Raw genomic sequence first — 27,843 nt, 5'->3', positions numbered from 1 at the left:
ATACTACAATCAGTCAAACTGTATACTCGACATCGTTAAACTGAAATATTTTGCTAATCTGTAGTAATATATTATTATTCCTAAAAGATTCAAAAGAAACGGCGATTTTAACAATTTCAAATAAAAATATTTACGATTTATCGTGTCCATCTGTTTATTGTATTTTTTTTGTTTGTTTTATTTACAACCTAGCATACGTAATAATATTAATGGACAGTAATAAAAGTCGTTCGAAGAGAACAATGATTCCTCATAAACGAGTACCAAGGGCTTAAACGAAATTAAATAATTCTACCTAATCGGAACTATAAAAAGAAGGCGTCACAGGAATGTAATAGTTTCTTCGAACGACCATCGGCAGTAAAATCGTGTATATTACACACACAGAATAAGTTCATTTTGATACGCTAAATTTCATATCCCCCAAGTTAATCTGCGAGAACGACAATCAGCTGTGAAACCCTTTTTCTAAATAAAAAACCATATAGACATCTAACGCGTACAAATGAATGTCTATTCAACTTGAAGATTACAAATGAACGATAGTCACTCTCATGTTCAGATTCCCTGGCTTGTAAAAGGCACTTCTTTCTACTTAGATCTTACTTTGGAGTAAAACTTATAATTTACAGCCTCAGTTTATTAAATTGAATTTACAAGAAGTATTCGAAGTAATCGTACCAAGGTCCCATGTGTCGAGAGATTGAATGATAGTATTTTAATTTTTTGTATCAACCTCAGATATCAATAAATTCGTCTAATTCATCTAATCGATAATTTAAATTAACATTACGTAGAAGGTAAAGTCTACCATCCTTAACTACGAGCATACTAAATTCATTCCGGTGCTCTCGAATCACTCCGCGAACAGTAATTACATATAAATTTAATATATTATTTTTCATTATTTTAATGTTTCTTGTTTCGTTTCAGTTTTGTTATTAAAATATTATATCTTACAAATAATGAAAATTATAAGTATACGAGGCAATAAGATTTGTGTACATTACTAAGCAAATAAAAGCTTCAGAAAATTGAAAACAAAGTGTTATTGACTAGACAAAAAAAAAAAAAGAACGAGCGTGTTATACTTTTACGAAATAAGATTTTCAGTTGAATGTAATCGACACGAATTCATTTCGTTATACGATTTTTGTCTTTTCTTGTTTTAAATATTGTTTAAAATTGGCAGTTACTCGAACTGCGTTTATCTGAAAAAATCTGTTTTTTATTTCATTTTCACGTTAAACCTTCGAATTCATAGAAAATTGATTTAGTGTCTAGAGCAATGATTATAAAGTATTAGCTGTAATATCAATCCTTCTAATTGTAATTATATTCTTTGCAACAAATACTGTACAAAAACGTACAATCGGCATAGTAACACATGTACAACGGTTACTAATAACGTTTCTCTCTTTTTTATTTTGGAGTAAGTTTTAGTGTGCGTTACCACCATTTGGTATTGAATCCAAAACCAATTTTCTTCTATGATATTCGTTACTTGCACTCTCACTGGCCATAGATTTCCGCCGTAAAGGCGTCGTATTTTCGGAAATTTGACCTATCGAATTTGTACTTTTACGCCGCGTAGGTAAATCGTTCATTTGTTTCTGTCCTGTTTCATTTTGATTAGACACACCGTTAGATATCGAAACCATCGTAGAAGTTTTACTATTAATTGTATTCGTTACGCAAACCGTGGAAACAGTTTTATTCGTACTGCTTTGCATAGATGTAAACGTCCCAGAATTTTTGTTAATAGAATTTTGAATCGCGTTATGATTTACAGTCTTGTTTGACGATGTTGTTATCATACTAGCATGTTTACTAACATTATTATGGATTGACACCGTGGTTTTTACGTTCTGCGAATTCGGCGAGCCAAGCGGCAAAGAAGTCTTTCGTCTCGCGTTGGAACTTGTTCCATCGCTATTAAAATTTACTTTAGTACATGTACTACTCATTTTATTAGTGTCTGCCGATGCATGACAACCCGAACTGATCCATTTCTCGACTTGAGCTTCGTGAGACTTTTGTAAAACTTTTCGGATATCGCTATTCTCGCCTCCCTCTTTCATGATCTCTTGTAACTTTTGAATCGTTTGATACAAGATTACAGGACTGATCAGACCGAAATCGAACAGACTGCACATATGTAAAACGAAATTACGGTATAAATTTTTCATGAGCAATTCCTTTCCTTTAGTCTCTAGAAACATGTGGCAGGCCAATGGTATTTGACAGTCTCCTACGTAGCCATGTTTCATGACATGTAGATTCCACATTTTCATTAGTTCTTTTTCTCCTTCGTTCACGTCCGTGAAATCGTCGATCATCATCATCGTTTTTGTTTGCAACCACCTTGGATCGTTCTCGCCTTCGGAATCGATATCCATTTCTTTCGGATATATAGGCAAACAGGTAACGGTGTGATGATACAATCTAAAAGAAATTTTCATAATACATATCGTAATATAATAACGAAGAACGATATACGTGGCTCGTATCTATGCGTTGTACCTATTGTGTCCTGTAATATAAGGTCTTTGGCTTTCGAATTCATTCTCGTCGAGTTCGAGAAACTCGGAGAGACTTGGTTTGGTCCTTTTTGGACGACACACTAAGATATTTGTCACACTTGTGCGTCTCGTTGGACCTGTCCTTGAGAAAGCTGCGCTAGAAGGTTGCGAAATCAGCTCGTGAGGACTACCTGCGTACGAACCATCATAGCATTCGTTTATTGCTACATCTATACGAGCACCTTGTGGAATCGGCTATCAAAATAAATATCATTTATTTTAGAACGTTCGATTATCATAAAAACACATTTAAAAAAAAGAAGTTATAGATCCTATAGTGGAATTGTAAAAAAGAAGAAAGGACAAACTTTTAGATTGTATTTAATTCGACTAAAGGATCTGCAATTTTCTTTAACGCAAGGCACTACCACCAGCATCGTATAAAATAAGCACTTACCACGTACGTGAACGTGAATCGCGAATGACATAATTTTAGATGTTTTAAAAGTGAATAAAGTTTTCCACAGTCTAAAGAGCACCATGGACAATGTAGATCCTCGCAGGCTTCCGTTTGTTGACGACTATTATTATTATACAGAAATTGATAAACTATTTGCTGTGTACCCATCGAGATTTCCGTTGTCTTTTCATTGGGCGTTATCATTCTCGAAGAATTAAGAGGACTAGGTGTTGGCAGTGTACTATTATTATTATGATGATTATGATGATTACTATTATTGGTACTACTATTATTGTTATTTGTGGAAGAACGTTCTAGACCAGCTGAAACAATCAAACACGAAACATTAATATCATCCTCTTCATATTACTAGATTTATAAGAGACAAGAAAAAAGCTCACTGTTTCCAGATCGATTTTCTTTGTTATCTCCATTCGGTACTGGATGTATCGGAGTTGGTCTATCCACCAAACCGTTACTCGGTTCGGTTGTCCAATTAAGTCTAAATTTTAATGTCGGACCTTTACTGAACACTTCGAAAGGGCCGCATTCTTTAATTTCAGGTACAGACTCCCAAGAGCTGTGTTTCTTTGGGCTAGATCGAACATTGGTTTGTACTTCCTGTAAACCTAATTCATAATCGCCATCCGTCAACAAACATCGATTATGTTTATCGTACACTATGAGTTCGGAACCGTACAATTTTATTTCTTCTCCAGTTTTAAGCGAACCAGTGGAGGATTTACGACGCTTTTGAGCTGGTTCTGACAAAGGAAAGAAAAAAAAAGAAAAGAAAATAGAAATAAATTAATGTTACGATAATACATTTCCAATTTACTTTTTAAAGAAAGTCGTTACCAACCATCTAAATCACAGTTGTGTATAAGGCAGCCAGAATTGGACGTACAATAAACTCTAAGTAAAAGCATATAAGTCTTTGCTACGTGACCATTGTTTAAGCTGAACGATTCGTTGGGTATAGATATAGTAGGTGCTTTTGGCGGAGGTTGATTTTCGCAAGGATTAATTGGCACTTCACTTGTACCAACAGAAACCTGAAACGGAAAACAGGTGTGTGTATGTATATATACATTAAAATACAGAGAAAAACTAAATCAATCAATTCTATCTGTGGCTATAAAAGGCACTCTGAGAATCATACTTACCTGCATGATCGGTGAACTCACATCCTTTCGTTTCTTATGACAAATTTTCAATAATAACGTTTCTACTTTGACTGGATCTTGAGGTGCTTCAGCTGCAAATCATTACCGTAATTACTCGATAAAATTATATTAATCGAATCAAAATAAAATTTATTCCTTTTGTATAAGTTTACCTTTTTTATCGTAAAAACCTAAAAAAGTAAGAGTCATGTATCCACGAACACCAGGATTTTCCTCTTGATTGTTTTTCGACATTAATTTTTCCAATATCATGTCAATTTTAAACCCTCGTCGAGATTTATGGCTTCTAGACATACGTTGCTTCATATAAGTTAAATTTCTATATAGAAATATCGGCTAAAAAAAATATGTATCGTTTTTACATAATCAAATACATACTTGTTAACATATATACATCGAAATATATAATGAACACAAGCATAAAAAAGAAAACAAATATGATTTTTTTGTCAACTAAAATATAAAATAAATTTATATACCTACCGTGTTTATTTGTCAAAGACAAACATAAAAAGTTTCAAAGCATACTTCTACAATCTCTATTATGTTGCCGTTAAATTACACAAACGTTCACAAATGCACTACTGTAGTTTACATGTTTTCAATGATAACACGAAAAAATTCGCTTGATCGTTATTATAAAAAAAGTGGATCAAATACATAGTGGACGTATCCATTCATTTTGTTTAACGTGTACTTATCGTTTCGCTTTTACCTACTAAGCATCGTGTATTATTTTTTCTATTATTATCGAATATTAAATTATTCAGTTAACACTTTGAGGACAAACTGAACTATAAATAATAATCAATTTCAAATAAAGTACATGTACAAAGACGAATTACATCTCTTTACTTACTGAAATTTGGTTTCTTGTGCGTAGAAATCGATATATTTGAGTTGGTTCTGAAAAATAATAGAAACACATCATGAAACAAAAATCAAAGGAAATGAAATTTTTGTAAACTAACTAACTTTGAAAATATAACAATATTATATTATATAAGAGAAAAGTGTAGTTTGGTAAAATTCTCCTAGGTGGCAGAGAGGTTGACATCATTCTCAAAAGTGAAAGGGTACACGAAAGAGCATAAAAGCTGACTCCGATATCGCTAAGCACGATCCTTCGAGGTGATTATGAGATATGATGATTAGGTTAATCTCGTTTCGATACGAGAAGCCTGCAACTTATTATTGTTACGCATAAGAGCAGGTTATACCTTTCTGATCTCACGTTATTTTATAAAAAAAATATACAATCCATCTTTCAATTGATTCTTCCAGAGTCAGCTTCTATTTAAATTTATTTAAAACACCAAACCACAGCGATCGAAACAAAAAATGTTTTTCGATAAAATTATATACATCGCGCGCAGAATATCACAGCGTAAAAAAAGTGTCATCGTTGAAATAAAAGTTTTCGTGTCAGCATTTCGAAAGTTACACGAAAGCGTGTCATATTTAACTCGCAATTTTCAAAGATAATTAAAAAGTAATTATCTTTCGTACAGTTTCGAGTAGAGTACGTATTTCGTATATTTCTTGTAATCATAACAGAAATCGTACGAGACAGTTCCCAACATATTTAAGATGCATTTCAGTTAAGAAAAGTAATCGCGGTTTCATTGGATAGATTACTTTGATATGAATATTTCCGAGAAAAACTGTAGCAGAACCAGGGAAAAGAATGACAGGTGTCCCATGCGGATTAAAGCGAAGGAGGGAACGGAAAGGAAACCGACGCGCGCTTCGGTGCTCGGTAAGGTTTTCAACAAAATGGGGTTATGTACGGTCGCTCTCTGCCGTTTACAGTAAACATTCGCGAAAGAAGGAAATCGTCGAACGCGTTCGAACTAGAGATCGTAAACGTTGGAATATTCTCCGATCGCGCTGGTAGATGGAAAAAAGAGTAATGGTAAATGCTGATTCTTACTTTCGAAGGCCTGTAGGAATAGCTCATGATCTGCTTGTATTTGATCCATTCGCGGACCCTTTTGCCCGTCTAGTTCTTTCTCCCGCTTTTTCGGCGGCATTTTCGCGCGATTCGTTGTCGAATATTCCACGGAAACTCACTTTCGTCACGTGAAAATACAATGACAACACCCGCCCCGCGCGAAATCTGCGGCGCTTAGCCAGCAACTAAAGCGCACCCTTATATCGTCGCCAGTAACTAAAACCGACTAATTTTTCGTTATCAGCAACGACGTACCTAAGCATTTCGGGGCCCCGTGCCAAATCTGCGGCGCTTAGCCAGTAACTAAACCAAATAATTTTCTTTGAGTATATGGACAAATGAGTCTATATACTCAAAGCTAATTTTTTGTTATCAGCAACGACTTACCTAAGTATTCCGAGGCCCCGAAACCGGCCGCTCATTGCTATAGATCAGGGGTGGCCAACCTGCGACCCGCGAGATTCGTCACACTTTTACAAAATATATTTTTATTTTATAATAGTCAGAGTAGTGAAAATCGATGTATTAAAAAAGTACATTAATTTTGCGTCCGTATATTCATAAATTAACTGTCGAATTATGAGAGATAATTCATCAGAGCCCCCTAAAGCTCGGGTACCTCGGGATCGCTAAGCCCGTACTGTAACTACATTACAATCGAATGTAGCTACAGCCCCTGAGGACAAGAAATTAATTTGTTTCTCTTAAGACATACTTTAATTAAAAACCTGAACTTAATAATTAAAAGAAAGTTTATTACCGTACACGAACAGTAGCTACAAATTATATGTTGTTTCCCGTTATTTTGACCTATCACGATCACGTGGTTTTATTTATACTGATTCTCGTCTCATTGGACGAAATATTAGGGAAACAGATTTTCTTAGTATTTTTCGAATAATTTTCCAATGTTGGTATGATTATAACTCTCTAAACGTCTATTAGAGGGTAAACAGGTACGTTACTGTATAATACATTATCTTGTTCCGTGAAAACCTAGTGTAAGACTGAAACTGACCACGCATCGTTTCCTATAACTACAGCACTGGGCGCTCACTTAGCTCATACTCGCGCATGCGCGCTGCTTTTAGCGTCAGTGAAGTATCTAATACGACCGGAAAAAATGGCGCTCTTGGTTGCCACAAAGAAAAATAGAAGCGTAATGAATTAGGATTACGCATCGTGATGATATAAAAGATCTAGAAAGTAATCCGTCAGAGCAATTTTGTAAGATTGGCATTGAGATATACAGGATTGAATCATCATAATAAAGAAAAATTGAAATTGAAACTGACCACACATCGTTTCCTATAACTACGGCACTGGGCGCTCACTCAGCTTTTTTCGAGAGCGCATGCGTGAGCGGGAGCAGAGTTGAGCCAAATTGAGCAGAATTTGACATCACAGACGTGTATCTAATAAGAGTTACACGTTTTTAGCTAACCTATTTCTGTTTCATGTAGCAATATTATAAATAAATATTAAACTTGAAATTATTATTATTCTATATACATATATATGTATATAGAATTATTATTATTATACGAAATAAGACAATTTTAATATTTGATGCAATTTAAGTCATAACCTTTGTATAATTTATCGTAAGATGCACCGAAACATACTTCGCACGCTAAGTATTCAATTTGAACAAAAGCGATTTTTTAAGAAAGATCAAGTAAGAGTTAGATTTGCACCCAGCCCGACTGGTACGTAACATGGCAACTGGTACTTATAATTTTATATGAATCGATTTGAAAATGAAAATATACATCCTGTGGTGTTATTTTTTTAATGTAACTTAGAAGTTTGATTTTAATTTCAAAGTAATCAATGTTACTTATGTATGCATGTTATAAATTCTACAGGTTTATTGCACCTGGGTGGTTTACGTACAGCATTATATAATTATTTATTTGCTCGTGCAAATAATGGAACATTTATCTTAAGAATTGAAGATACGGATCAAAGTAGATGCGTACCTGGAGCAATAGAAAAAATTCAAAACGATCTATTATGGTCTGGAATTATATCTGACGAAGATCCCATAAGAGAAGGACCCTATGGGCCATATATACAGTCAAAACGACTTGAAATATATAAGTATGACAAACTTATGCTTCTTTAAGTAATAATAAATATAGGCATGCCTCTGGTTTATAATAATCTGTACTTAAGACACTTCAGCTATGCTCTATGCTTGGTTCTTACAACGTGATCCATATATGTAAATTCTCAATATAATATGAAGATCTTAATGTACTGCCGATTGAATTACAGAGAACAAGTACTTAAACTTTTAAGTAATCAATCTGCATATTACTGTTTCTGCACAGAAAGCAGACTGCAGTTATTGCGAAAAGAAGCTTTGAAGTGTGGACAAGTACCTAAGTATGATAACAGATGTCGACATTTGACTAGCAACAAAGTGAAAGAGCTCCTTGATAAGGGACATCCGCATTGTATCAGATTCAAGGTACAAAAAATAATATCGAATAGTATCGTCGCAATTAATTATAGCTTAGAGAAATTTTTCTTTATATTGTTGTAGTTATCTTCTGAACCTGAATGCGTCAATGATATAATATACGGTAAAGTAGTTCACGATGTCGCGCAACTCGAAGGAGATCCAATTATTATTAAAACGGATGGTTATCCGACCTATCATTTTGCAAATGTCGTCGACGATCATTTCATGAAAATAACCCACGTTTTACGAGGAATCGAATGGCAAATATCTACACCTAAGCATTTAATGATGTATAAGTAAGTCTAACTATTTGAAATTTTGGTCAACGATATTACTGATTTGTTGAAATTATCTATAGGAGATTATAATTATAATTATTTATAGAGCATTTAATTGGACTCCTCCCATTTACGGCCATTTACCTCTAATACTAAATGCCAATGGAACAAAATTATCAAAAAGGCAAAACGACATAAACATCGAGTTTCTTAGAAAAGAAGGAATTTTTCCATTGGCAGTTATAAATTATGTTATACACGCTGGCGGTGGTTTCGATAACAAAGGAGGTGTTACATATATTAATTCTTATGAAGAATTAATTAAACAAGTAAATTTTCCGTTTTGAGATACCATTGTAATAAATTAATGATTTAGATTAATTATATTACATGCATATTTATTACGTTATATATTTGCATTAGTTTATCGTACTTATTCTTTCAGTTCGATATGTCTCAAATAAAAGTGAGTTCTAATAAACTCATACCCGAGAAATTATTGCAATTTAACAAACTGGAAATTTCTAAACTGGTAGCGAACGAAAAAAATAGAACATTTTTAGTTGAAAGAATTCAAAAACTAGTCATAGAAGCATTTCCAGACAGGTATGTACTTTTGTTTTAGTTACTTGTTACTTGGATTCTTGTGTTACTTTAACATTGTTTCAGGAAAAATGATGGAAGTTTACAATTGGACGAGGATCATATAATGGCAATATTGAAATGGGGACAGGAAAGAATATATAAATTAAGTGACCTGGTATCACCAAATTTATCCTTTTTATGGATTGTGCCAACTGCACCACTAGATGTTACACAATCAGGATGTTTAGGTATAATTTACATATTTATAAAATACTTACGTACGATTAAAATCACTGTTTCTTATTGCAGATGTACTTAAACTGTTTACCACGAAATTAACCGAAACCGATACTCCAACATACAACAAGGTATGGATTAATGGTTACCTTAAAGAATTAGCTAACGAACATACTATTCCATTTCCGAAACTAACGCAAGTTTTACGCAGAATTCTTAGTGGTTTGAATGTAAGCTTCAAATTTCAGAGTCAAATTTTAAAAATTGTAAATAAATTTACAAAATTTATATCGTTATACTTTGTTAGGAGGGCCCACCTGTTGGCGAAATGATGGAAATTTTAGGAAAAGACACTACGTTATCGAGGATAAACCGTTACATTTCTTGAAGCTAATCTTGTGATCGAATATATTTCTAAGTTTATACGATGTATTTAATATATTTATTAAATATAATATTTTTACTTTGAACTTTATAACAGTTATTTATTGTTAGTAATATAGTCAAATTATTTCCGTATATGTAACGTTCACTGAACACGATAATTTAACGATAAATTAACGATAAAATATTGTTTACCCGAATCAGTGTGTTCACTTTGCACTATCACGCGCGGCGACGACCAATTCTCGTTCGCGTTCCGCGTAAGACTGCGTAGGACTGTAGAAAAACTATACGCACGCATCCACTCCCCACCCACTTCTCACGATTGAGGACCAGCTACCTGCGCGGGTAAAATTTTAAAGGACAATAATGACGACCGATCGTGCATAAATACATTCAGTCATTTACCCGTAAATAAATTTATAAGATATTAACTTATAAACTGAACAATCGTTTAACATACAGTTCCTATTACTTCTTTCATTTGTAAATGTATAAATTGGTATAAACGATGAAATTTTCGATGGTATTATTTTGATAGAGAATATTTTATTTCTATTTCTCTTCCTTCGCCTAAGTCGCAATACACACATTTTCTGCAGCATTTTCGTGGAAATTACGCTCGCAAAACGTCTCCCGCTAATCGTATATGTAACTTTTAATTTAATTATAGTGAAAAAGACATCTAAATATAGTTCGATAAATTAAATTATTTACTATTCCTATAGGAAATGAAATTACAAATTATATTATCGATTATACGAATTACTACATTACGTGTCGTAAAGGTACAATAATTAGCTTTAATTTGATTGATATAAATTAGTTTCTCTAATATTTAATTAGGCCAGGGGAGGAGAACCTTTTGGGATTGAAAGGAGGCATGTCAATCAATTTTGACAGAAGTGGAAAAGAGATGTAGATCTAAATGTGAATTAATATATTTTTGTTTTTTTACAAAATCATAAACGAGCAAATGAGTTTTTGGTCTACAAAAAGGCCCTAAGTTTCCTATCCCTGACCTAAATCATAAGAATGGAAATACTAATGTAATTATACTTGATGCGTAAGGTGTAGTTTCCCAAGGAACATTTAAGTTTTAACTCGAACTAAAAGTTCATTATCGATTGAAATAAAAATACAAATCAATTATATATACATAATAAATCAATTAATTCCGAAAGAAATTTACTCCTTACTCAAATATAATTTTAAAACTAATACGCTTTGCAATTAAAATTTGTAATCGTATAAAGATCGAGTATGTCGACATATAAATACAGTATTAACTGAAAATATAAATACGAAGTATACAAGTTTTGTTACACTCATGAAATAAAGTACACGAGTTATACAAATATAATAACCGTTATTACAATATTAATACCACGTTAACTTGTAAATAGTAACAATATAATATAGTATATCATTATACAGAGTCATTTATCACAGTTTAAATACTTTGTAAACCTAAAGTAAGAGTGACATAAATGTTCGCTACTTTATTTAGTATTGGTTCATTAAGAATTATGTAAAATTCGTGCATTTGTAAACATAATTACTTTGTTGATTACATAACTACACAAATTAAAAAAGCATTAAGTGAATTAATTATATTTAGAATTATATTTAGACATTGTTTTGCTACTTCTGACATTCGTAACATTCTTCTACTACTTTCTAACTATTTCATTTTAGTAACGTATTAAATTATATGCGTTACAAAAAAGAAAAAAAAAACAATACATATATCGCGTAAATGAAATTAATAGGAAACAAATTTTTTACTTTTAATGTTACGAGAGGATGCTTGACTTATTATTTTCAAGTTCAGACAATAATATTAAAAATAGAATCAGATTAAGCAGAGCAATATATTTAGAAAAACAACATACTTGTTTCTAGGTTTCTACATTTATAGTTTACTAGAAAGTGATATTTTCATATTTATTTTACTTACAAATATTTATTATATATATATTAAATGTATATTAATGCAATTTATTAAAATAATCCACAATAGTTAAATGTTAAATACAAGAGATTATAATATTTAATTGGTTATTTTCATAGTAACATTACGTTAATGTGTTAAATAAAATATTATCAATGATTTTTACTTATTTATTATTATTTTCATTGAACTAAATAAATATTGCCACAATATACTTCGAGATATTAATAATTTACGAGATACTTCATGTCTTAATATGAAGTAACTATCTCTGTAGACTGTATTTAATATAATCCTTTTTTTTTATTTATTTCATTCTAATTTTTGTATTTATTATGGTCATAGAAAAAATATAATATACCAATTGTCCCAATTTACATAAGAATATTGTATATCTTGAAACTTTTTATATATGATCTTATCAAACGTTAATAAAAATAATAAATTACCAAAAACATGTGGTAAAATATCTTTCATGATATATGAAAAATAATGTATTTTTAGTAAAAATGTTTGGCATTCTCTGATAATAAAAAGGAATGGAAATAAATAATACTGATAGATTTAACAATTAGGAATCAAAATTCATAATTGAAAATATGTATGTACTTATAATACGAATTCAGATTATTCAGAATATAGATTAAATAAATGTAATTTACTTCAGATGAAAATCTCATACGGTAATCACAAAATAAATTATGATTTACTTTTGATAGATGTATATAATTTGGTAAAAGTTTTAAATTACACGTTATTGTAATTTAAATGCAGATTATTACTTAAATATAACATATAATTTTTGGTAGAATCCTAAATAAATATCACATGCAAATTATTTAATATGTTCCACTGTTACTTACAATATTAAATATACAACATGGAATGCATAATATAATTTTGAAGATAGTATATTATAACGTCTGTTAAGTAAATACCATCCATATATTCAAGATTAGAAAATCTAAGATAGGCACTTTTGTCCTTGTGGTTTGACGTTGGAATGCAAATATGTATATACGAAGGAATCGACTAATTTTTGTGGTATATATTGAGCATTCACTAACATTCAAAATGACAAGATATACCAAACGAAATATGACGTCAATTTGTATAATTGTGAAAAGTTTCAAGGTTACATTACTGACATTTTATTCTAAAATTTATATTACAAAAGGAATGTAACATCGAGAGACAGATTAACTCTTTTGTTTTTTATTCTTCAGAATACCATATCGAAACATGTAAAATACTATTCATCTTCCTTTTGCAAGAAAGAATAACAGAATTATTTAAAGAAATTTTCTTATCGTTTAGATGAAGTAATATCTGTAAAAAAAAAGTTTAAAATTTGGAACAATTAATATCTACTCTACAACCTTATTTTTTTACATGTAGAAGTAACTCATAGATACATACTACGATATAAGACTAGTCACAATTATAAATCATTATGTAAGGTGCGTTACTATTTTCAGTTTTTGCTTTCTATCTTAATAATATTTTATTCTCTCTACTTATCGAAAATTAAAATTCAATGTATTTATATTCGTCCCAAATATAAATATTATATAAATGTTAATTTATGTAGCTTGTGGTAGTTCTGTACAATAATAAACAGAATATATATACAAAAAACAAGAGAATTTATAAAGCAATATATAAACGATGAAAAATGAGATCAACGATAAGATATACATAGTAATCAAGTATTATAGTCAAGATAGAAAAGATTGGTCTGTTACTTTTACTTTTTTTTTTTTTAAATTCTGAATCATGTCAGGCACAATCTCCACTTTCGATATGCCAAATTGCCTTTCTGTTTGAGAGACAGATAATTATAAATATATCGTTTCCATTTCTGTCTCTCAAACACAACGAATGAAGCGAATATACGGAATAGCACAATGGTACGGTGACGATAGCTCCACGGTAACTTTAAGAGGCCAATCGATTCGAGTACAGCTGATAATAGGACATTTGATCAGAATTAATGGTATTGTATATTAAATGTATAAAGGAATATACAAATACATAAAGCAGACATACACATGCATGTCAGAACACTCGAGTATGCTTATACATGCAATTGTGTATGTATATATACAACAGACGCATATGTACACACAAACACTCACAGGGAAACGTAGAAACTCACCTCTCTTAGAATTAAGTCCGATTGTATATAGAGAGATAATTTTGGCCAGAGACAAACCATCAAATTTAAAAGGAAGTAATATTATCAGAGTTGCTATCTCCATTCAAAAGTATCTCTGGATGCAATACAATTCTGAGAAAAAACAAGTTTCAACGTTTCCTTGACAGCATAAAATGCTGTCACAAGTAAGTGCACACAAAAGAGACCTGGATATCAGCGAACCGTACCTGCCTTAGGTTGTGAGAAGCAATCGAACCTTCAATCAAGAAATTTCCTGTTTAATGCACCCTCAACCTTTACCGCTTTACTCTGAAGCGTAGGGGAGAAGATATATAAGCCAAAGGTAGGTACTTATATAAGGAGATGCTAAACCTTGGAACGATTCAGTCATAGGCAGTTACCAATAGGTAGGTCTTTGAAAGATAACGATTGTTTTTCTTGCATGTGCAGGTTCAGGGTTAATAATAATTACAAATTAGTAATTTACACTAAGTACCAAAGATACTCAGGTGCTTGAAAGTCTAGGTAAATTGAAATACCGGTACAATTGTTCAATCATGAGATCGCAGTCCATTTAACTGGGACAAGTTTCATATTAGAGTGCAATTCCTCGCTTCCAAATACCTGGCTATCTTGTGTATTGCTAGCATTCGATTGAATAAAGCTGTATTGGCCGCTCAAGGTCACTTTCTCAACTGCGAATTACGTTAAATGCTACTCCTATTATTTTTGTCCTTTTTCTTTTTTTTTACATCATAACAACTTATCCCTATGTTGGAAGACGGAAAGGGTGTGCCTGTAAGTTTGCGTGAAAAGACAAGAGATCAAGCAACAGGGGTAGCGAAACGGTATGTATAATAAATATTTAACCCCTCGGTGACCAATGAGCGTCCAATTTTCATCCGTCTACAGCAGTAACAGTAATAATGAATAGCTCGACGCTTTCTACTAGTTTTGAAAACTTAGCCAGAAAATATTATAGTAAACAGAGTCGATTTAATTCTTACTCAACGAATATTCTGTTTAAGATAATTTTGTATTTGCGATGTTTAATTTAACCGCGAGTTATATCGAACCCCTTTTTCATGAGGGGGTACTCTACGAAGTACAACATTGATATTACGATACATTTTAAAAATTTGTTTCCTCTTTTTTCTTTCCATTAAATTTGTACGTGATACTTTTATTGCCATCGGCGGTTAATTTACACACGTGTTTACTTTACTATTATTGTTATTGTTATTATTACTATTATTATCATCATCATCATCGTCATCGTCAACTCTCAGTTTATTTTATGCAATAGTTTCACTTTCCTTTAATTGTTTTGTATTAAAAACGTGTCTTTGAGTACTTTTCAATTTTTTTTTTCTTTAAGAAGATAGATACGATTAAACATTTTAATTAACGAGCATAAAAAAGTTGTAGATCACTTACATATATATAGCGTGTTATCGATAAATGTATACGTATGTAGAGGATCTCATTTCGAATGTGCATATACGCTTCTGTATGTGTATACGTACGTATATTTCGTATAATGTAGATAATAAATACAAGGTGTCCCGTTCGAATGGGTCGTCCTGTATCATTGAAGTATTTTTAATGAGCTTTAATAGTTTTATTCGAAAAATTCAATACTCTGTCGAATACTACCGCAAGAAGTTACATCTTCCATAAGAGGAATAAAGTTGTTTTTCGAATCTCTTTTATGTTTCTGCTAAGAAAGAAATTATTGCTACTTATATTAGCGAGCATATTAAAAATGGTTATTTCTATTGGGACACCCTCTATACGACTCGAATTTTAAGATTGAATAACAGAAAAAATTCTTTTCTGCGTAGCATAAGAGGACATAATATATTAATTTACTTGTAAGTACTCCTTATTACGCTTGTAATATACGTAGTTTACCCTTACAAACACCCTGTAATAAATACTGTCTTTTTTTTTTGTATATCATATTATATATATGTATGCATAGTATTATATGTAATACTGTGTACACATACATATACATATTTATTTTTTGCACGTAAAATTAAAATCGAAGTAAATTAATATAAATCACAAATAGAATAGACTTGTATAAATGATATATGTATATTTGACAGTAATTATTTCATATCTAGATTTACGTGTAACTTTAAAATGTATTAATACTGCTTCGATTAAACTTGAAGTAATATTCAGAGATATTTAGTTTAATATCTATTAAATATTTAAAAAAAAAGTGGCAAATAATGGCTTAATACCTTTCGAACTGATACATAATTTACTTTAACATATCGTTCCTGAAGTCTTTAATTTTTATACAATGCATAAAGCAACAAATGTACTTAAATCATTATTCAATAAGATTTCTGATGATGTCTAAATCTTATTTGTTCGATAAATGCATCATCGATGTCGTGTTCCCTACGTCTAGTAATATTCTAAGATGCGAGTTTGATTAAAATACACTCTAACTAAGTCATGCTTCTAGTTTTAAAAGAAACAAACGTGTCTTCTTCTAATTCCCTTATAATTACTTTACCTCTGACGTAGAGTTAGTTAAATAGTTTGGCACAAGTAATATCAAGTTGCGACGTATATCAGCGTAAAAAATAATCTTTCTATGATACTCCGTCACACTGACTACTATTTTATCGGAATATCTATGTTCTGATTTTTACCGTCGCGTAAAATTACAAATTTTCTTGTCTACTCAACGCATTCTGTAAACGATCTGTATACAGTCGATTACTACTTTCGATAGCAGTAATTTTTAATTTTTTTACGACAGTAACATAAATTTAAATTTATGGATAACCGTTAACTGTTATAACACGCTAATTATTTTTGTCATTTGAAACGTTTATGTACGCGTTGGTATATCTAATCATTCAGATCACTGATGGCTTGTAATATTCGTTTAACGTGTCCGACTTTAGTAATACCGAGTTCCTTGAGATCTCTACGGGCTAGCGTTAACAATTCCCTACCTCGTATGTCGTGAGAAACAAACTTGTCCGTGTATTCGCCCAGTTGTAGATTTTCCAACCAGGAGCACACTTCTTGAACGCCCCACATAGTGACTTGATCCCTAGCGGGATGTCCACCGGAATTACCTCCCGAACGCCGGAATTTCAACCAGAATAAACCTTTGTGACGATTCTTTTTATCTCCCTAGCCGAACAAAGTTTCTAATAAATTAAAGCGCTCGGGAAATACATTCGCGGTATATTACCTGCTCATCCGTAGGCAAAGTTTGGAAATATACCAACCCAGTGCCCCCTTCGTCGAACGTACACTTCTTCAATTCTTGCTCCATATTGGCCAAAGAGAACGATAACTTGCTTTCTAAATCTTCCCGCAATCTCTGCATCACGAAATTCTGATTATCGTTTGATAATTGATAATCAAACTAAATAAATGAAACGTAAAATGCTTACTAAATTGTGCGCTTTATCTCGAAGCAATTCACACGAATCTTCGTAAAGTTGTCTCGCGCTCGAGACTAGTTCCGTTACGACGGGTCTCAGATTATCCTGTTAAAAAGAAAGGATACTATTAATGCGAAAGACGAATAAGGTTATGTTATCGATACTTGATAAATCACTACTAACGCCTTGTAATATTTTTCCATCGGGATGCACTTGTTCGAGTGCCTGCGCTGTTCTAGCTGCGACTTGGTATAAATCGGGTTCCAAACTTGGATGCGATATAATGAGTAACTTGACCCATTTAACTAGAGTCGTAACTACTTCGATAAATCCAAGTAAAATGTACATTTCTTCGTCATTTAAGTGCGATGGTTTACTATGTGCGTATAAGTGAGACTTAGACTGCGATTGTAATTGTGCATTGCTTAAAGTAGACGTCGATTGGGATATTGCGTTGAGCGTATTGCGCTGCTTTTCCTCCCACGTTTTTAACGATGTCTCTAGAGCCTAAAACATTAAAAGCAGAAAGTTATTACTTAACAGTGTATATATATATTTGAGTGATCGGCGTAACATTGCATTATTTCATTTACCCTATTTCTGTAAAGCATCTGCATACGATTTTTGTGTATAATACGTATGATACCAGGTGGTTGAATCCAAGCCTCGCCATCGACTTGTATAGGTACCCCTTCGTCACCCAAAATATTGATTTGAACTGTTTGACACTGTGCGATTCTGTGATGCTGTAAATTAATAAGTCGCGAGGCAGCCATTTGAACGGAACCAAATACCGCTACAACTTCTAGTATACGGTCATCGAATGATGGCGCTAAAAATAAATCTCCTTCTTTCGTGCCTCCCCAAAAGTTTGTGCCACCCATGAAGCTACGAAAAAATATAATCTTGCTCGGTTACAAAATTTATGAACGTACTTATTTTATTTCTGAATGGATACCTTGGAATGTTCAATACAACGATTCCTTGTAAAGAAGGTAACGGTATCCGTTGACCATCGCATTCTAACTGAACTCGTTGTTCAAGATTTTTGTACGTCTTCTGTAACCATTGTTTGGACCCCAATACACCGTACCACATATAATTTTTTGCTCGTGATCGACATTTCTCAGGGTGTTCTTCTCTCTTGTGATGAAAATCAAGACTGATTTTTGCATCGATACCAATTCCAAAATAATTGTTCATAACGCAACGTTCGAAATAGCCTTCCCTGCGAAATTCGAGTAAAAATATGTTTTACTGTTACGGCAATCTAACTCAATGCAGAATAATATGTTTTATTGCTGTACGTATATCGAACTTTCTGATTACACTATTCGAAGATATTATTGGAACGTAATATCAATCATTAGCAATCCAAGCTGTATTACAAAAGGTACGATAATACATACAAGAGATGATAGTTTATTTATATAATACGAACGAGTAAAATGAAGAATGTATACAGAAGATAAACAGGAAATCAGATAACTGTATTAAACTTACATTAAAGTTTCATCGGGATCCATTAATGGCGATACTGCAGCACAAAGTGCATCTGCATTTGCAAGTAACGCTTGACTAATAAGACCTGTTCCTCCACTGACGTCTATAAAAATATAGAGTAACGCGCTACGTATATAATTTTGACTATACTCTACGAAAAATGAAATATTCCCTTACTTGGCCACATAGATAACTGAACCAATGGATTGATAATTGGTAGTTTTTTAGCTTCCTCGGTTTTGTCTACGGATTTCATTCTTTCATGGCGTAGACTTATATTAGAACCGCCGAATCTTGCAGCCGTAGCAGCCAAAGAAACTACTTCCGATGCTTTCAGTAAGCTCCCGCTGCTAATTCGACGAGTTGCTTGAGGAGAGAATCCCGACTCTGGCAGTTCTACGCTCACTGTTCATTTGTAAAGATATATTAATTCATAATTAATAAAACTTGTTTGAAAGTAAACTATGCAAGGTTCGCTTACATTTCTCCATACTTTCGCCGTTATGCCGTCTTAAGTAAGGGCTCATTTTATACCCTGTGTCTGAATCATGTTGACTTTCGATCGACATCGATGGACTAGGAGGATTAATTATAACGCTAATCGTAGGTGGAAAATTATTAGGTTTTTCGTTTGTTGGAGTAGTATCCGAAGAAACGGTAAAACAGCATACAGGACTCAACAAATCGGATGTTTTACCATCCGGAGAATCTTTAGATTTAGCAACCTCGATAGTATTTTGTCCAGTTAATCCTAATTTATGCTTGAGTTTATTATTCTATTGAAAATTAATACAAAATTTCAATTAAATTCGGTAAGCATGGTTTCGATTAAAATCATTAGATAAGCTACATTAAATATACCTCTTTCTCTATAACTATGGAATTTTTTGTTTCCTTCTTAAAAGACCGTCTAGCGATATCGTTGCCTTCTACAAATTGAGCTAAACTGCAATATTTTTGTGGTTTCTCGACGTGCTCGGATTCCAAGCATTCTCTTACTGAGTCGTATTTTTCTCCGATCATCGTGCTAATCAAATCTTGTCCGAGAGAGCTTAAATCGTCGATTAAACTTTCAGAATTTTGCACTTCGCTGGTAAACATGTCCGAATTGTCAGGAGAATCAATATGCCCGATTTCAGAACTGTCAGATCTCTTTGTAGAATCAAATATATCGCTACCTATACGAGCTGAAACGAATAGGACAAGTTATCTATAAAATACATAAAATGTAATTTATACCTATTTACGTGAAAATGCCTTTAAATCGTTGATCATTTTAAAAATAATATTTAATTACTAAAACAAATTTACTTTATCTATATAATTATACAAGTCTGTGCTGTAATTATATAAAATTTTTATTTATATACTTACCAATTTCACTTTCGCTATTTCGTACAACGTAACTCTTAAAGTCCAAAGTATCAGAGATCATACTATCCGTACTAACGATACTGTTACTACAGCTACCTCTAGGTGTATCCATTTTACTTTTATCTTCAAACTTTTGTTCGTGTTCCGGGGATATGTGTCTAGATTGAATCGAATCTGAATCAGGAGAAATGACGGTGTCTTGCATAGTAGCATCATCCGAAGGTGAACTTGTATCGAAGTTAGTTCTTGTAACACTTATTTGAAACTCCGAAGAAGCTTCTATGTTATTATATTCGGATATATGTTGATCGTTACAAGCTTGAATTTCAGTTTCTTGCTGACCGTATATAGTCATGGACTGAGTTGCAAGATCTTGAAAGTTAAACGAGCTGAAACGAAATCAATCGATTTATATTTTTTTCCTACGATACACATGTTGCAATATTGTCCGTACGTATTTGTTACGTAATGTGTATCTACCCTTGAGGTGAATTTTCACTATTTCGTCTAGTGTCAGCAAAACCATCTGGAGCAGGTAACGTTAATAATTCTTCTGATTGAGAATCTCTTCTAAGGTCGAGCATTGGACTCAAAGATGCCAGGTTAGGAGTAAGACTAGGGGTATATATAGAATCTTCTGTACTTTTCAGGGATTCTATAAATGGTCCTATGGATAAGTTTTCGACATGGTCCACTTTCAAACCGGGAATATCCATTTGTTGCTTTTTGTCTGAAATGTATTCCTTCATTATAAATGTGTTTAAGAAAAGGAAAATGGTAAAATTAAACTCACTTGATACGGAATTTAGTATTGTAGTATCGTCTAGCGAAGTAGTTGTGTTCGATGATTTAGCAATATGTTTTATATCCACATTAATCTGATCGTCGACAGTCAATTGTGAATATTCTACGAGATGTCGTATAATTCTTTTCAAGCTATTTGCTCTAGAATTCGGTAGAAAGAAAGATATTCGATATTCATACTTTAAACAATGTTTAATTTATCCTTACACAAAGAGTTATATAATATACCTTGTCATTACAATTTCTTTTTCCATGAGACGTCTTTTTCTTTGAACCCTTTTCAAGTTTGTCATATCTTTTTCTGGCTTTTCTAATACTCCTTTCTCACAACTGTCAGGTGAAATAGAAACTTCAGCGTTTAATGTAATATTATCTGCATTTTCTATATGCTCGGTTAAGAAACATTCTTCTTTGCATAACGTTTGTAATAACAAATCAAGCTTTTCCTGAAGTATTTTACACTTTTCCTCCACTTGTTGGTCCTCTGAGTTTATATTTTCCACTATGTGCGTTGCAAAATCTTTAACTGTGTCGCACAGAATTCTGTCGATAAAATTTCATCGAGATAATTTACGTCCGGCGCTTTATTACATTTTATTTTAATATAATTTCGTAGTTCCGATAAAAACGCGATTGTAATTATAAACTTATAAATTGAAAAATGAATCGATACATTAAGATAACTATTATAACATTAAGAAACTATTACATGTTCTGTAAAATACTTACTTAATGCTAGATAAAACTACGTTGTCCTGATCTGACTGTAAAATGTTCGTTATGTGAGTAATAACATTGTTCTCGTATTGATGGACAATATTGGATTTCAAAGTTGTCTCGGATCGACTCAAAGCAGTTTTATGACATGGCAAAGATATGCTACGTTCGAACGTCATAATACTCCATCGATCGAGCATTTTGGTACCTGCTTTCTCATATTTCTCTAACAACTGGGGTAAATGAGTATCGTCGTCGCAAGAAGATCCCCAACCTAATACACGTGCCAGATCGTTTCCCGTTCCCAAAGGTAGAACTCCAACTTGGCACTGCTTCTATTTTAAATTTTCGAGTTATAAATTTACGGATTTGAAGATACATGCACGATGAAACAACTAGCGATTGCAGAAATGTACGTTAAATATTCAAATATTTATCTAATACAGAGCATACATCGCAAATAAGCAAAGCATACTTTGAACATCGAGAGAAACAAATTTATTTTTTACGATAAAAGTGCCAAGGATCAATACCAAGGGCATTAACATTTCCAATTTTCATTGGACGAAAGTACCGTATACAAAGGATAAATAAAAGACATTTGTATTAAGTAAACAAATTATATATAACTGTAAATAATAAAAGTAATATTTGGAAGTATTCTAAAGAAATTCATGCTTAATTTACACTTACCATCTATAAATAAAGTTAATGAAGCTTCACGCATACAAAGAATCCTAATGCACAAACACCAGTATCATCTGAAATAAAATTATAAAAGAGACACGCCATGCTATTTAAAATATTAAAGCCTTCCATAATCGTTTAGTTAACTCTTCTGTGTTACGATATATACACATAAAACGATACTTTTTTTTTTTTTATTTGAAACGAACAAAACTTTAATTCTTACTAAAAGGCTAAGGAAATTAACTTCGTACCAGTAATTCGATAATAATTAAGGGAAAATATTATTACACTGTAAACAATGATAACATAATGCAGACATGCGAATAATAGAACAAATTTAATATCAAGTTTATTAAACTTTAATTACGTAGTTCACAAGTGCTTTTATAATTATATTCAATGTTCGTGCGTATATCGTTTGTGTTTATATGTGCGCATAAACAAGGTCCGATAGTAATAATCTAGAGAGCATCGCAGGTTTTGTACGGCATAATCATATTTAAGATAAATCTATGTATATAAATTGCATAATAAAAGTTGAAGTTCATGCAATTAGCCAACATTTACAAAATCAAATATCATTCGAATTCTCTACTTTTACTTACATGCATCCCCAAACGATCGATCTCAGAGAGAACCCAACCGACGGATCCATCGCCGCTGCACACCAGAATCCGAAATGGGTCAAAGTGGCGGAACAATCTCAACCTGTTTTCGATACGTTACTAGTAAGTTTCGTTCTCGGTATTAAAACTAAAAAGGAGCAATTTATTATAATAAATCTCACCCTGGCCCTGGTCCACCTTTTATAAGATCAAACACCTGTGCTGGATTTAATAATTGTTTAAATCTTCTAAGAAATTTTACGCCTTGATTATCACCAGATTTACTATTTACAAATACTAAAAGTGGACTGCAGCCGGTGGGTCTAATAGCTTCCCAAGCCTCGTCGCTACCTATTCCATATTAAACGAACGTGAAAATTGTATTAAAATTATAAAATTGTATACATATACATATATATATTACCTATACTGTGTAATGCTGTAGGAGGAACTACGCTTAGTTTAGCTGGTCCTAATGGACATATAACACTTATGGCAGGTCTGCATGCTGTGTGTACCGTAGCTCTACACCACAAACATCTCCAATCTTGAAGCCTAAATAAAACGCAAAACGAAATTAAAACAAATTTTAAATACCACCTAATATCCTATACTTTTATACCTGAGCACAGAGCCACAAGTTTTGTCGCACACAGAGCATTTTGAGGATACCGGTAAGTTGCCTTCCATCCACTGGTGTGGCATAGTAATGTTCTAAACAGTAAAAACGAAAGTTATTTAACTAATTAAAAAACCGAGTCCTTTTAAAGGAACTTTTAATAAATATTTTATACTTACCCCATCTTGGTCCTCGATAATGTCCTTACCGATAGATGCCAATGTAGTCCATTTGCAATTGTTTATTGCTTTTATGCTACATCGTTTGTGAACTTTATATTTACATATTTCACAACTTAAACCATGAGAAGTAACACCTGAAACATATATCGATATATTAATTACATTTTAGTTTATATAAAGTAGAGAGAAAACTTGATAAGATCCTTTCGTCTTACTAATTTTAACAAAACAAAGAAATTATAGATACCAAAATATGCATGCATGTACCATAGAGGGCATCCCTGCAAACATTGCAGTAAGTCGGTCTTGCGTGACTTGTCGCATACCATTGATGGTTACCGCTAAGCATTTCTGCTATACCGGTATCCGTTTGAGGATGAGCCTCCGCTACTGTCCTTAACGCGTTCAACCAATCTTCCATTTCTTGTCTACTTTCACCACAGAGAACCAGCGATCGAAATGGAGTTATCACCTAACAATAAACGTTACATTCGACGTTTCAATGGGAACATTTGACGCAAACCAGTTTTGATGTAATAATCTTCTACTATGTATAACAGATACTTTATAATTTTGTATCTGTAATAATTTGCGCGCAAATACCGACAAAATTATTTCATGAAAGGACAGACTAATAAGGCTTTAATTCAACGAAATTTAATTTTTCTACGAAACTTAATATCGTATCGAATATTTAACATGAAATTTGTATATATTTATAAAGATGAAAGTCTCGTAATTCCTCGTAGCACTAAATCTGTAAATCATAGTACACTGTCGGCTAATAACTGCGTTATGCGCAAAGAATATTACTCGGGGTTGCAATAATTATATTAAAAATAAACTATCGTATAACAATAAGGAAAATAACCTTGTGTATGTATATATTAACAGTGGAAAAGCGAAACATTACCTTGAATCGAGAACGGGTTCTCTGTTGCTTTGGTGACATTTGAATTGGAATTTCAGACTCATTTGAATTCCTTTATTTTCTACATGTACCGAACAATTACAGACGTTACGTTCGAACAGGAGAAAACGACTTTCGGCCACGCGAAAAGTATCATAGCAAGATGCACCGAGCATCGGAACAACCGAAGCGGCGAATTGTACGCGCGATGCTCTTTTCTTCTTCTTTAAGCCATTGCTGTCCTATTTTCCATGGCGCATGTCATGTCACCTCGTTTATAAATAAATGTCCAAACGAAAACGACGCGCATTGTTGCAAAGTTTTATTCATTATTGCGCGCGATATACCTTTTGTCGATAAACGTTTTATGCAGCTGTCAAAAGTTACCCACAAGAAAAGCAAACGTAAACTGACGTAAACATTACATGCGAGAAGGCGATATATGTATAATCAATTCCCAATAATTCTGATAATTCGAAACTACCATTCATAGAACGGTCGAAATAAAACCGATATTATATTTTGCTTTTCAGGTATCGATTATGTCGTTATTCCAAATTTCAATCAATTGATAATAAAGTAAAACACGAGTAATTTCTTTTTATTCGCAGAGGTTCGACGTTAGGCTAATTCGTTTTTCATCGATATTACGAATTTGAGAGATGAAAGGGTACAATAAATTGTATATTTATTTACATTGATCTAAAATATACGTGTATGCATGGATGGACAATTTAAAGCTTTCAGTTACAAGTAAAAAATACATAGAGATCATAAAAGAAAATATACGTTTAGTACGTGTGTAAATATATATCTTTCAATATATAATTATATATATATAAAGTAAAATTATCGGTACTTCGCGGATATATGTATACATATAAAATGAATTTTTTTTTCAAAATTTTTTTCGTTTTTAGATCTTAAGTGCTTTATGTTAAATGTACAAACAAAATCTACTTATCAAATTTTTTTTGAGATAATTATAAAACATTTAATTTCTGTCGATTTTTATTACATCATATTACACTGTACAATCATATAAACGATATTATTACAAACATTATAGCTGTGTCCATTAAATTATTTTGATATTTGCTTACCCAATTAACACATAAATTACTCCGTTCCTCTTTAAATATGAAAATGATTAGAAATTTTAATACAGTTTGTCTATAAATATTTGTTTTTGTAATAAGAACAATAACTCTGCGCATTGACAACCAGTATAAGGATAGTTTCATTTTACATGCTATAAATTTTACGTTTCATGTAAATTGAATTTTTAACATCTATTATTACAAAAAGACGTTCTATTCGTTTCAATAACTTTTTTTTTCTTTAAGTAAATCTTAACCTTAAATGTACATTATGTTATTTTTAGAAAACCTAATAATGTAAGCAATGTTAACCTTACCGCTAATGACATTCGTTATATGTTCGTATTTAAAACGTTTAACGCGGCAGATCGAAGAGGAAAATGAATACAAAAAGTTTCAAGTCTGTAATTCTATGTAACAAATAAAAAAAAAAAGAGAGAGAAAGAGAGAATGTACAATGAGTGTATGAATTTATTGTAACATGCTTTAAATTAGATAACTCTTCTGACTTCAAAGAAACGTTTTAAATAGAAAATTTGTCCTATTGTCATACAAACCAAAACCATAGCTTCAAAGAAAGCCCACGTAACTACAAGGAAATTGGTACTTTCGTTGATATCTCTATGAATTCGATCGCGAACCTGAAAATAAAAAGACAATATTAATAAAATTTTTAATGGTTGGATGACTATCCGTGTCAAAACTGTAAATTACCTGCATGTATTCTTGCTCGCTTTTCACTCCCCACAAACTCGTACTTAATTCTTTAATCATATCATCTATTTTACTATGATTCGAGTTATCGCCGTTCTTTCCATCCGAAGTTTGTTCAACTGTTTTAGGATTGTCACCAATGTCCATACTGAACATGACAACTTTCGGCGTCATACTGCTTTTCTGATTACCAAAGCAATACGTATAAACACCAGGAACATGTGCAGCAAATATATATTTACCGCTACTTTCTTGATCACCCTGATAGATTATCTTTTTATCTGGGCCAATTATTTTTACATCTATATCTAAGAATCCACCCTCCGCTATTTCAAATGTGAGACCTGTAGAAAACATTTCAAAAATTACTAAACATCTAAGCCTATTAAGGCCTATTAAGGCAAGTTTGCGTTGAGAGTTGTGATAAAAGAAATGTCTGAAATATTCAAAGTACTCTAAAGCTCTTAAAGAAACAGCAGAGTAAGAAACTAACCCATTTTCGTGCCCGCTTCTACTCTGTCGAAGAAACATTCTTCGGCGTGTGCATCGACGGTGATTAAATAACAACTTGCGTTTGTAATCGAAACAAGCAGGAATAAACACAAAATAAACCACCTCATTTTATCAAATTACACTGTGAACCAATTAAAAACGACATATGCTGTTTCTTTTTCTGCCACTTCACAGCGGCATGTTGCTACCACAGCGCCACGTAGACATACCGTCGTGGAATTAATAATATACATAGACGACGTACGTACAACATAATTTTCATTTTAGTAGATGTTTCGCGGATCATATTTATACATAAGCACAATGTTTATATCGAGTTTAAATAACGACGATAATTCAATTATTAGTAGCACGTTCCAGACACTCTCTGATCGGAGTCACGAAATAACGTGAAGGTTAGGTCGTGGTCCGCCATTTTCTCGGTTAGTCCCGCGAAATTCAAATTGAAAAGCACGGAGTGTTCGCAATGTTTGTACGCTGAAATAATTAATAAATAGA

The 27,843-nt window shown here is 32.5% G+C and overlaps 4 protein-coding genes and 1 long non-coding RNA gene across 13 annotated transcripts; 2 read left to right on the top strand and 3 right to left on the bottom strand.

Moving 5' to 3' along the window:
- Positions 1-136: 136 nt before the first annotated feature.
- LOC128876983 (polycomb protein suz12-B) lies at positions 137-6,388 on the bottom strand. The gene is made up of 9 exons (XM_054123858.1): positions 6,103-6,388; positions 5,029-5,075; positions 4,322-4,505; positions 4,149-4,240; positions 3,845-4,037; positions 3,384-3,746; positions 2,980-3,305; positions 2,524-2,777; positions 137-2,445 (listed from the first exon to the last, which is right to left on the bottom strand). The coding sequence occupies exons 1-9, from the start codon at positions 6,200-6,202 to the stop codon at positions 1,440-1,442; spliced, it is 2,565 nt and encodes an 854-aa protein (XP_053979833.1). The 5' UTR covers positions 6,203-6,388; the 3' UTR covers positions 137-1,439.
- LOC128876987 (probable glutamate--tRNA ligase, mitochondrial) lies at positions 5,320-10,163 on the top strand. Of its 5 annotated transcripts, none has more exons than XM_054123869.1 (10): positions 5,320-5,691; positions 5,771-5,928; positions 7,992-8,226; positions 8,404-8,599; positions 8,675-8,889; positions 8,978-9,200; positions 9,317-9,477; positions 9,541-9,704; positions 9,766-9,824; positions 10,001-10,163. In XM_054123869.1, exons 2-10 carry the CDS (start codon positions 5,814-5,816, stop codon positions 10,079-10,081), a joined length of 1,449 nt encoding a protein of 482 aa, XP_053979844.1. In that variant the 5' UTR covers positions 5,320-5,691; positions 5,771-5,813; the 3' UTR covers positions 10,082-10,163. The 5 variants fall into 5 exon arrangements, with proteins under 5 accessions (XP_053979844.1, XP_053979843.1, XP_053979839.1 ...); XM_054123868.1 differs by having other exon boundaries at positions 9,942-10,163; XM_054123864.1 differs by having other exon boundaries at positions 5,324-5,691; positions 9,766-9,923.
- Positions 10,164-10,307: 144 nt separating this feature from the next.
- On the bottom strand, positions 10,308-25,526 carry LOC128876981 (diacylglycerol kinase eta). 5 transcript variants are annotated; one of them, XM_054123854.1, is made up of 22 exons: positions 25,022-25,526; positions 24,376-24,580; positions 24,106-24,242; positions 23,930-24,021; positions 23,732-23,862; positions 23,490-23,658; positions 23,308-23,410; positions 22,025-22,347; positions 21,524-21,838; positions 21,285-21,436; positions 20,972-21,221; positions 20,492-20,880; positions 19,979-20,295; positions 19,599-19,893; positions 19,295-19,522; positions 19,118-19,220; positions 18,573-18,842; positions 18,208-18,502; positions 17,798-18,121; positions 17,624-17,719; positions 17,419-17,550; positions 10,308-17,357 (listed from the first exon to the last, which is right to left on the bottom strand). In XM_054123854.1, the coding sequence occupies exons 1-22, from the start codon at positions 25,058-25,060 to the stop codon at positions 17,067-17,069; spliced, it is 4,656 nt and encodes a 1,551-aa protein (XP_053979829.1). In that variant the 5' UTR covers positions 25,061-25,526; the 3' UTR covers positions 10,308-17,066. The 5 variants fall into 5 exon arrangements, with proteins under 5 accessions (XP_053979829.1, XP_053979828.1, XP_053979827.1 ...); XM_054123853.1 differs by having other exon boundaries at positions 19,979-20,304; positions 22,025-22,344; positions 25,022-25,525; XM_054123852.1 differs by having other exon boundaries at positions 19,979-20,304; positions 25,022-25,523.
- Positions 25,439-26,512, top strand: LOC128876994 (uncharacterized). The gene is made up of 2 exons (XR_008457173.1): positions 25,439-25,551; positions 25,630-26,512. It is a non-coding gene; the product is annotated as an uncharacterized LOC128876994 (long non-coding RNA).
- LOC128876993 (transmembrane emp24 domain-containing protein-like) lies at positions 26,002-27,703 on the bottom strand. Its single transcript, XM_054123881.1, has 3 exons — positions 27,326-27,703; positions 26,833-27,176; positions 26,002-26,759 (listed from the first exon to the last, which is right to left on the bottom strand). The coding sequence occupies exons 1-3, from the start codon at positions 27,450-27,452 to the stop codon at positions 26,610-26,612; spliced, it is 621 nt and encodes a 206-aa protein (XP_053979856.1). The 5' UTR covers positions 27,453-27,703; the 3' UTR covers positions 26,002-26,609.
- Between the last annotated feature and the right edge of the window lie 140 nt (positions 27,704-27,843).

The sequence above is a fragment of the Hylaeus volcanicus genome, chromosome 5 (genome assembly GCF_026283585.1).
Source record: "Hylaeus volcanicus isolate JK05 chromosome 5, UHH_iyHylVolc1.0_haploid, whole genome shotgun sequence".
Classification (NCBI taxonomy): Eukaryota; Metazoa; Arthropoda; class Insecta; order Hymenoptera; family Colletidae; genus Hylaeus; species Hylaeus volcanicus.
This window is presented reverse-complemented; position numbering and strand designations above follow the sequence as displayed.

Coding starts and splice junctions, on each gene's coding strand:
- LOC128876987 (XM_054123864.1), top strand. CDS start 5,814: ATGAATATTTCCGAGAAAAACTGTAGCAGAACCAGGGAAAAGAATGAC. Junction 5,929..7,991: donor GACGCGCGCTTCGGTGCTCG/GTAAGGTTTTCA, acceptor TAAATTCTACAG/GTTTATTGCACCTGGGTGGT. Junction 9,705..9,765: donor TACACAATCAGGATGTTTAG/GTATAATTTACA, acceptor TTCTTATTGCAG/ATGTACTTAAACTGTTTACC.
- LOC128876983 (XM_054123858.1), bottom strand. CDS start 6,202: ATGCCGCCGAAAAAGCGGGAGAAAGAACTAGACGGGCAAAAGGGTCCG. Junction 3,306..3,383: donor AGAAAATCGATCTGGAAACA/GTGAGCTTTTTT, acceptor TGATTGTTTCAG/CTGGTCTAGAACGTTCTTCC. Junction 2,778..2,979: donor GATTCACGTTCACGTACGTG/GTAAGTGCTTAT, acceptor TTATTTTGATAG/CCGATTCCACAAGGTGCTCG.
- LOC128876981 (XM_054123852.1), bottom strand. CDS start 25,060: ATGTCACCAAAGCAACAGAGAACCCGTTCTCGATTCAAG. Junction 19,221..19,294: donor TCAGTTATCTATGTGGCCAA/GTAAGGGAATAT, acceptor ATATTTTTATAG/ACGTCAGTGGAGGAACAGGT. Junction 17,551..17,623: donor GAGATAAAGCGCACAATTTA/GTAAGCATTTTA, acceptor TTCGTGATGCAG/AGATTGCGGGAAGATTTAGA.
- LOC128876993 (XM_054123881.1), bottom strand. CDS start 27,452: ATGAGGTGGTTTATTTTGTGTTTATTCCTGCTTGTTTCGATTACAAAC. Junction 27,177..27,325: donor AGAAGCGGGCACGAAAATGG/GTTAGTTTCTTA, acceptor TGTTTTCTACAG/GTCTCACATTTGAAATAGCG. Junction 26,760..26,832: donor GCGAGCAAGAATACATGCAG/GTAATTTACAGT, acceptor TTTTATTTTCAG/GTTCGCGATCGAATTCATAG.